At 34.6% G+C, this 9,799-nt stretch overlaps 1 protein-coding gene across 1 annotated transcript in view; it reads right to left on the reverse strand.

Moving 5' to 3' along the window:
* Positions 1 to 2,305: 2,305 nt before the first annotated feature.
* LOC106879512 (leucine-rich repeat-containing protein 70) overlaps positions 2,306 to 9,799 on the reverse strand; it is a 14,118-nt gene continuing 6,624 nt past the window's right edge. Inside the window, exon 2 of the mRNA XM_014929120.2 lies at positions 2,306 to 6,314. Coding sequence (XP_014784606.1) covers positions 5,311 to 6,279 — 969 coding nt within the window. The 5' untranslated portion in view covers positions 6,280 to 6,314 and the 3' untranslated portion in view covers positions 2,306 to 5,310. The remainder of the gene's footprint in view (positions 6,315 to 9,799) is intronic.

Genomic DNA, 9,799 nt, shown 5'->3' on the forward strand with positions numbered 1-9,799 from the left:
ATATATATGTGTGTGTGTGTACAGACACATGTATGTGTATCTGTGTGCGTGTAATGTATGTGTGTGTGTGTGTGTGTGTGTGTGATTATATACTTAATACATGCAGTTTTGTTTACAAGCGCACACATTTTTACTATGTACACAGTGGAGCGTCCACGTGTCCGAACCAGCATCATTCACCCGTATCTGTTTGCAATTAATTTGAACCTCCTATCCGTTACCTCTGATTGCATTGGAACAACGGTAATGCCGTGAATCGATCACCCGCATGGCGCGGAACGTCCAGCGAGTCTTCCGCCTTGTTAAAACACTGTTTGTAAGAGAGCGAGATCGGAGGTAACTTCCGGTTATTTGTGATTGCATTGTATAATGTATGTGTGCTGTGATGGCTGGTGATGGATGTCGTTGGGTGGGGAGGAAGCATTGGGTAAAGTTTCTTCTATACTGTAAGTCAATCATCATGAAAATATTTGAATAACAACGGTGAAACGTAAAAAGAAATTAGAGAAGAGCGAAGAATAACGAAGACGAACGAAGAATAACGAAGAACAATGGCAAATTTCAAAAGAATAATGAAGGAAAATGATGGATTTAGTTGAAGAAACTAAAAGTAGAATAATGAAGGAAAAGCGTAGAAGAAAATGTGTTAGACCGGAAATAAGCATTATTTGAATATGTATATTACGTAAAACGGCAGTCATTTCTATATTGTAATTAGTAGTATAATGGTATATTTAATATAGTATAATCAGAAGGCGACAAATTCGTCGAATCGTTACAACGCTGGGAAAAATGTTTAGCAACATTTTGTCCGTCTTTACGTTTTTTTTTTTTGAGTTCAAATTCCGCTGAGGTTGACATTGCTTTCCATCCTTTTGAATTCAAGAAAATAAGTACAAATTGAACACTGAGGTCGATGTAACCAACTTACTACCTCACCTGAAGTTGCTGGCCTTGTGCCAAAATTTGAAACTAATATAGTATAATTAGTATAGTAAGGCGGTAAGCTAATAGAATCGTTAGCACATCGGACAAAACGCTGAGGGGCATTTCTTCCGGCTCTTTACGTTCTGAGTTCAAATCCCACCGAGGTCAAGTTTGCCCTTTCTCATCATCTCTTCGGTGGTTGTTAGAATAGTGTACCAGTCAAGTACTGGGTAAATGTAATCGATGCTTCTACCCTTTAAAATTGCTGGCTTTGAATTCTGCAATAGGCTGGCGTCCTGTTCAGTGAGGTATGTTGTGATCTCCGTCACTTATAGGCCATAGAAACCAGGTATTCAACTTATGAGATCTAGAGTTCAAGAAAAAGAAAATTAGGATGGTATAATTAGTATAAATATACAGATTATTTTCTAAGAGGCAACTATAAAATTGTGTAAGCTTTATTACATTGGCAATATGTGTAATATTTATAAACTAACATAGCAAGGAAACTGGTTTTGATCTTATTAGAAAGATATTTCACTCCTTCTTTGGGAAAGTCATGAACATCACAATGTTCCATTTCCTTAATTTCCCTTTACAATACAGAGCTTTGTGTCTTGATCTAAAACAGCCGCAAAGGTATTCGTTGGGGAGTGACGTAGATTAAGGTGGGGAAACCCGCGGCAAGTCTAGACCACGATCCGAATTTAAGCCTTGTTTCAAACAATTCTGTTAAATATAGTTTTAACCCGAATATTTTATTATAGAGATGGTAAATGTTGTAAACTAACTCTAAAATTTCGATGCGCTGAGTCTCTGAGTTGGTTTCATATACATTTTTTCCTTCAGATAAGTAAAATGGCTACTGTATTTGATGGCATATAAGCTGCACCTTTTCACAAAAAAGCCCCAGAAAAGTGCATCAACATCTTGGATTCGATATGCGAAGTCGGTCCTATATATTACATGTTTTTATGCACTAAACACTTTTCTCTTGAATATACGCTACTGAAATTGGGGTGCGTTTAATGTGCCCGTGCGTATTTTATGCCTTCAAATACGATATGTTCTTGGTTCCCAAGGAAATTACTCTTATCATAAGGTGCACAGTCAACTTTTAGCATTGCTTAGGTTTCTTTTAATTAGGGTAAAGGTTCTATATTTTCAAAGACGTTCATACTTTTTCCAAGACTATTAGTTTGGAATCGAAAGGAAATGGCTTCAATCAAGAAACGAAACCGGATCACATTCTTGATTCTCAGCTTACGCTTTACTTTTCAGTGCTTCCACAAATAATATATTGCCATATAAAACAGCAAACAAAAGATGTTGCTGTAACTAGAAAAAAATATGTAGAAAAACAACACCAACAACATAATAGGAAGAATATATTTCTTTTTAATCAAACATTTTGCAAAAAACAAAAAGCCAAAAGAAAAACTAAATAAAGAAAAAAATTCCAGCAACAATCAAATGTGCCTGATTTGGAATGTTAAATAGGTTTTCAATAACAACTGCAAAAAAAAAAAAAAAAAAAACCTTGAGCGAAAAAATTTTAACGTAAAAAAACCCCAGAAAAATATAATTTGCAATTATTCTTTAAAATTGATCAAATATGATATTTTCATTGAAAAATTTCTTTAAGTTATTGTAAAATGAATAATTTCTTAATAGGAATGATTGACCTAATGTAAAAGGTTAGCTCTTGGTTACATGAGTCTTTAATCTGATTAACTAGTTGAGATCATTCGATTTTAAATACGGTATTGATTGTTGATTGTGTTCTTTTGCTACCAGTCAAGTACAATGCCAATTTTCGAACAGAGTCTCGAGCATTTACGGTATCGATCACAAGAATTTCCGAAAAATGGTTAGTATATACCGGTATGAATGAATGCCATTAACGAACGAGTATGTTCCATGCTTGTTAATCCTGCACTGGTTTCTTTCTCAGTTATTTTCACGTTGGTTTTTTTTTCATGCATCTTATACAGTTTCATTCACACCCGCCTGTGACATTCCAATGTTATGTTGCATAACGAAATCAATATTTATTTAAATTCTCTGTGAGGAATCTCAGAAACATCTTAATCATTCTAGCCAAAATTTTCATCAAAGATCAGTGTTTCAGTGCAATGAATTCTCGCATTATTTTATCAATAAAAGTCTTACTACATGAACACTTTTGTCAACAATGTTTTTAGTAATGCTAAAAATTATAACTAAATTTGAATTGCTTTACAGCTAATTTAAAAAGAAAACAACAAAAGTTGGTAATTCTAAAATTTGGCCAGTGTCCTTCACCTACAGCAGAGCAAACAGAGCTGTTTTAAGGAAAGCGATCTGTTCATACCATTTTCATAAGTTTCTCCAAAATATCTATACTTTTTATCAGACTTCTAGTTAGCCCTCGTTTCATATGTTCTGAGTAATATAAAGCTTTCATTTCATAAGCCCTAAGTTAGTCTGGTAATGGAAAAAATGGGTATGTGTATCATACATGATGCATGGATGCCAGAGAAATATATCCTCTGTAATACATGTGATACACAAGACAGGCAAAGGATTAATAAACAGAAATTAAGAATGTCTGTTGTAGGTATCATACTTACTAATCTAAAACCTTCTCATAAAGTAAAATGTGAAGGTGTCAGAAATTCTGTTACAGGTTTGGTTCTCACTTCGAGCCGAACATTAAATTTCGTTTCGACAATGCAACCATGGAGCTGGTGCGATGTGTGTGTGTTTAAATATCTTTTATCTTTTACCTGTTTCAGTTATTAGACTGCGGCCATGCTGGGGTACTTCCCCGAAGAATTTTAGTTGAACGAATCGATCCCAGTACTTATTTTTTAAAAGATTGGTATTTATTCTATCTCTCACTTTTGCCGGATCTCTAAGTCACGGAGACGCAAACACACCAACATATATGTATGTATATACATACACATATATATCTTTACACACATAATATGATATAGACATGTACACTTATAAACTTAGACACGCAAATATGTCATGTATTTAACTTATGTCCACATAATATAAATTTCAGATCCTAATTTTTTTGGTTGGTTTCGTTTTGAAATGCATTCATTCATTTTCGATCTCACCACTACAAACCCATCACACTATCATTTTAAATATATTTCAACAATATTAACCCTCCAAACATGTGGATAATATTCACTTTTCTCATCTTATGTGCCTCTTCTGAAACATAAGGGACTGACAGCTACTAGATTCAAACACATTTTATGCTCGTCAATTGAAATTTCTCTACTTTTTGTAGTATCCCGAGCGTAAAACTAATACATCTGTTTGTTGTTTACACATCCGTTTTCGTCTTCTGTCTTTTTTTTTTGTAAATTCTAACTACATACACACACACACATACATACATGCATGCATACATACATGCATGCATACATACATAAGCACATGCATACACACATATACACACACACACATACATACATACATAGTCTGATCACCTTTTGTACTTACACCTTAGATCTACTATGGCGTCTGATGTGGCTTTTGAAACCAGACAACGTTTTGAAAAGACACCCACATAAATTGTATATCTATTTTGGACCATCAAGAGCGGCAGTTAAGTTCTGATCCTTGTGGATCTTCAAATATGTGTACATACATACATACATACATACACATGCACACACACATATACATATATATATTAAAAACAAGAATAGACAGGCTTATGTTAAAGTTCCTACGCGCTTTTCACCATTATAGTTGACTGGAGCCCTTCGATACAAGTTCTAAATGCAAATAGATGCTTAACAAGAACGAATGCTCTGGGAATACTTCATTATATCAGGTTATAGATTACTATGTTCCTATCTGTAACTTGATACAATAAAGTGTTCCCTGAGGATTCGTTGTGGTTGAGTATGTATATGCATTTAGAACTACTGCAGGGCTCCAAAAAACTATAATGGTGAAATGGTCATAGGAACTTTAATATAGACTCGTATTTATTTTTTATTTTTCCTACGTTTGCTCTGCAGCTCACAACAAGTTATACTACTCAGTATAGAAATTACTTAACAACTATACAGAAAGCAAACTGAATTATAAAAGTCTAGACATAACAGTAGCAGTCGTACATCTAGCTATATGCACACAATTTATTCTACACACACACACACACGTTGAGTTAGCCTCTTGCTTCTTTTAGTTATGATTTTGAGGCAAGTCGTAACTAATCTGAAGACACTACACATACAGCTGAAACTCAGAGAAGCAAGCGATTGACTTGATCAAAATAAAAAAAATGTTATTAATCGCGCGTTTGGTATCGAGTACTCCTTCTTCCGTCAGTTAACACTATTCACACACACACACACACATATCCTTTTATTTCAATGAAATGAAAAGAATATAACTGATGACGAACACTAATATAGTTAAAGAGGCATCCCATTTGTTGGCATTAGATTTAATAAATTCCATTTTAAAAGTTAAGCTTGGACACACTGAATCTGTAATAGTAGAACTGTTGCATACGTCTGTTTTGTTCAGCTGCGATAAAGATATGCCAGCCAGACTAGGTGGAGCTAAGCAAGTTATATATTCCAAATTTGCATACGAAGTTAAAACTTTTTCCATCAACCAAACGCTGTTACAATCACAGGTCGTGTTTGCTTTAATTTTTAGTAAGGATATATTATGAAAATCATTACAACCAAATTGAATAATTTTGCTTTTTACTGCAACAAAACCCGCGAGTGTTCCATTGCTTACAGCCTGTGCTTGCATATCTTCGATAGTACTGGAGGCTATAATGAGTTTAGATGTGATTTTATTGAATGCTGCTGTCTGTATTGTATTAACATTACTTTTGTAAATGTTAAAGGATGCGGCATTGATTTCAGAGAAAGCAAAGGATTCAATAGTATCAACAGACTCGTTAAGGAACATGAACTTGGTGATGTTTAGATTTCTGAAAGCATATGGCTCAATTTTCTTAATGCTTGAATGGCTAATAAGTAGTAGTTCGACATTCCCCAAACCTTCGAAAGCGTTCGTTTTGATTGTGCTGATATTAAGATACTGCAATACGAGAGTGTCAATTGATGTATTTGGTTGCATTTTGATGACAGGAGCCGGTATATCTACCAATGTTTCCCCTTTATTATCAAAACTTACTCTTTTAAATTTTCCTGCCGGTAAAGAAAGTGGTAAACTTTCAACACTACATTTTATTTTACCGATTGATTTGCATTCACAAAAATCCGGGCATGGTATCTTGGTGTATACTTTATTTGCCAGTGCCACTGTTTTAAGAACGAATATGAAGAAAACAGCAATCATGGAGTTGGGCATCTTCCAGGGTTTAATAGAAACGAGTTCAAGTCTACCTAAAATAGAAGAAACATTAACCATTATTGAAATATCAAATAAACCACGATTTATTATGAAACTTGGTTTAAGTGTAAAGATAGAATAATAAATTAAAAAGTTGTTGATATAATTCTTTTACGAATAAAAGGGATTGGATGATACGGTAGAAAGATGAACAAATGACTTTTCAGTATTTAACCTCTGCTTCTATACAGTCTAATGGCCAATCATTCTGAAGTTGATTTTGACATTCATCTCTCTGCTGTTGACTATTCATATAATTGAATTGATCCAAACGATGATCTCTGAAAATAGACCGCTTTCATCTCGGAAGATGAGGCTTGCGCTCCGAAAATTTACATTCTTGTGCAAATGAAGTAAATCCCTATATTTTTTTTATGACCGTAAATGTGATGAGTTAGCATAATGGCTCAAGCCGGAATATTTGCCGACATGTTTCCTTAATCATCAATATTTGATCTAAGGGAGTTGAGCTTGCCTAATCGTTAGCATGTTGGACTAAATACTTAGCGGCATTTCCTCTGGCTTTAATCTCTGTTTCAAATTTTGACGAAGTCGACTTTGTCTTTTATCCTTTCGGGGGTGATAAAATAAGTACCAGTTGAGCACTAGGGTCGATGTAATCGACTAGCTGTCTCATCCTGCAAAATTTCAGGCCTTGTGTCAATAGTAAAAAATATTATCAACAAAGTTCGTCTTCGAAAATTGCTTGGCAGTAAATGAAATAGTTATTCTCGTCTCTCTATACTCATTCTGAATTTAAGTTTTGTCAGGGTCAACTACACTCCTCATCATTCTGACTTCAATAAAATTAGTACCAGTACATCGGTGTTTATATAGCATATACAATACGTAAACAAACGTGAAAGCGCACTAGCTGTAATATTTTGCCTCAGGGAAACTTCTAAAAGAGACATGTATGTTAAAACTCATAGGATTTCACTCAGTACCATTATCATAATGGAAGAATTAATTTGGTTTCAAATTTTGGCACAAAGCCAGCCAGTTCAGAGGAGGAGGCAAGTCGATTACATCGACCCCAGTTCTCAACTGTCACTTATTTTATCGACCCTGAAAAGATGAAAGATAAAGTTGACCTCTGCGAAATTTGAACTCAGAACGTAAAGACAGACGAAAGCTCGCCACCTTGTTGAACGAATTAATTTGACTGCAAAATAATGTCAAATCAGAAGAAGCCAATATTTTTATTGATACTATGAACGCTATAGAGTAGTCAGTAATAAGTTCAGAAAAATTAAGTTTGCAAGCCGGTTTCGAATTATAGTTGATAATAATATATTTTATTTTATTTCCACTTTTTTCTCTTCTGGTCGCTGAATAACAACCATAATCCTCAGTTCAAAAGATGTTAACGGTTGTTCACTCTCGGAACGAAGTGACTCTGGTCAGTGTCATCGATATAGTTCCATCTTCTAGGATCCTGTGAGTTTTATCGTTGGTCGATTTTCGCTTGATTCCTGCGCCGAAACCGTACATCCGCCATGTTGTTTCTCAAGACTTCTGGTGGTGATTTTCGTTTAGTCTTATCCCTGGCTTCAAACTTGGCCAGGACTAAATTCCCTTCTCCATTCCCCCATCCTGGTATAATTCTTTGGTTTTGTAGGGATATGCAAGCATCACTACCACTATCAGATTCAACCTGATAATGATAATTATGATGATGATGATGATGATGATGATGATGATGATGATGATGATGATGATGATGATGATGATGATGATGATGGTGGTGGTGGTGGTGGTGGTAGTTACGATGATGATAAAGACGACGATGGTGATGATGACGATGATGATGATGACGATGATGATGATGACGATGATGAAGCTAATAATGATGACGACGACGACGACGATGATGATGATGATGATGATGATTTCCCCTTTCCACCCACCCCCCCAAAAAAAATCACGATAGGATATCACACAACTACACTCCTCTTTCCCGATAAATTGCAAATCCCCGTGAGAAATAAATAGACTTTATTAACGAGAAGCTACTGTGTTTAACAGTCAATGTTTATCTCTTCATATACACTAATATGAGTAGTATGAATATTGACGTACAGTATTCAAAGAGAAATGCTAGCTACAGACACAGCAATAAAGAGACGGGATGGAAGCTTTATTAAGTATTAGTATAGCAGTGTTTAGGGGCAATGTCAGCTCATTGACACACATCTGAAGCTAATGATCACTGTTAATTATCATTATCTAGCCACAGATTTTAGGGGTTGAATATTATTAGGGTAATTACGGATACGATTAAAGGAAAATAAATTAAAAGTATTAATTTCCTTTACGCTTCTACCGTCCCCTTATCGCAAAGTACAGGATGTTATATTTATAAGTGAAGCAAAATGAGATTGCATGACATCCATGTCTTTCTCGATAGCGTTAACAAAGGAAGAAACGAGAAGGAAATGACTACAACTACAAATGAGAACTGAAATAGTTTCGTTGACCACGGATTTCTTTTCCCGAGAGATCAGTGTTTTTTGTCTATTGTGGACTATTTTTTTATTGTAAATTTTGGTTATTGTTTTCTCCGCCTTTTTTTTTTTGTTTCTGAGAAATGATTAAAATAGCTTGTGAAGCAAAGCGAACCAGATATCAAGAATTATGTTACGAATTACGGCACTGTTTTCACGGTCCATAGGATCTCATGACTTACATTATAGTTTTTCAAATGAATGCTGATAGCTATCATCATTACATGGATACGAAACTCTATACAGACAAACAAAGAGCGCATGTACACACGCACACATACATACACACACATGAGCATACATGCATACGTACCTACATATATGTAATCATAAATTCACATATCTGTGAATTCCCAAGAGTCATCTTGACTTAAACGAAAGAGCCTAGTTAATGTCAGATTTGAATTCTGTAAGGAAAATTATTTACATACATACATACATACATACATACCAAGAATAATTGGGGCCTATGGTTTTGTTAGTAAATGCTTAAGTGATTATCTGGATGAGCTGTGGTATTCAGTAAAAGAAATTAACCACGTAACATGCACATTAAAAAATAATCTGTAAGTGGAACAATAAAAATATGCAAGACTTTTCTCAAGTTCAAAATGTGATTTTGTTTTTGTTCACTACATTCCAACAATGGAGCTTTGTATTTTTGTTAGAAAGCAACTCCTTCCTTACAGGAAGACATGAAATAATTTAAAACAGAAGAGAACATGCACATATAAACATACATATATATATATATATACTAATATATGTGTTCGCACATACATATATCTATATAATATTTTTATTTTGGTCGAGTCAGTCTCTTGATACTCTGGAGTTTCGCCTGTGCGTTCACAGGGCCATTAAGCGATCTTCTTCTGACATTTACACCCCCCCACATAAATACACACATCAATATATGTGTGTGTATATATATATATATATGCACACTCATATATATATATATATATATA

This window comes from Octopus bimaculoides, chromosome 2, assembly GCF_001194135.2.
Source record: "Octopus bimaculoides isolate UCB-OBI-ISO-001 chromosome 2, ASM119413v2, whole genome shotgun sequence".
Taxonomy (NCBI): domain Eukaryota; kingdom Metazoa; phylum Mollusca; class Cephalopoda; order Octopoda; family Octopodidae; genus Octopus; species Octopus bimaculoides.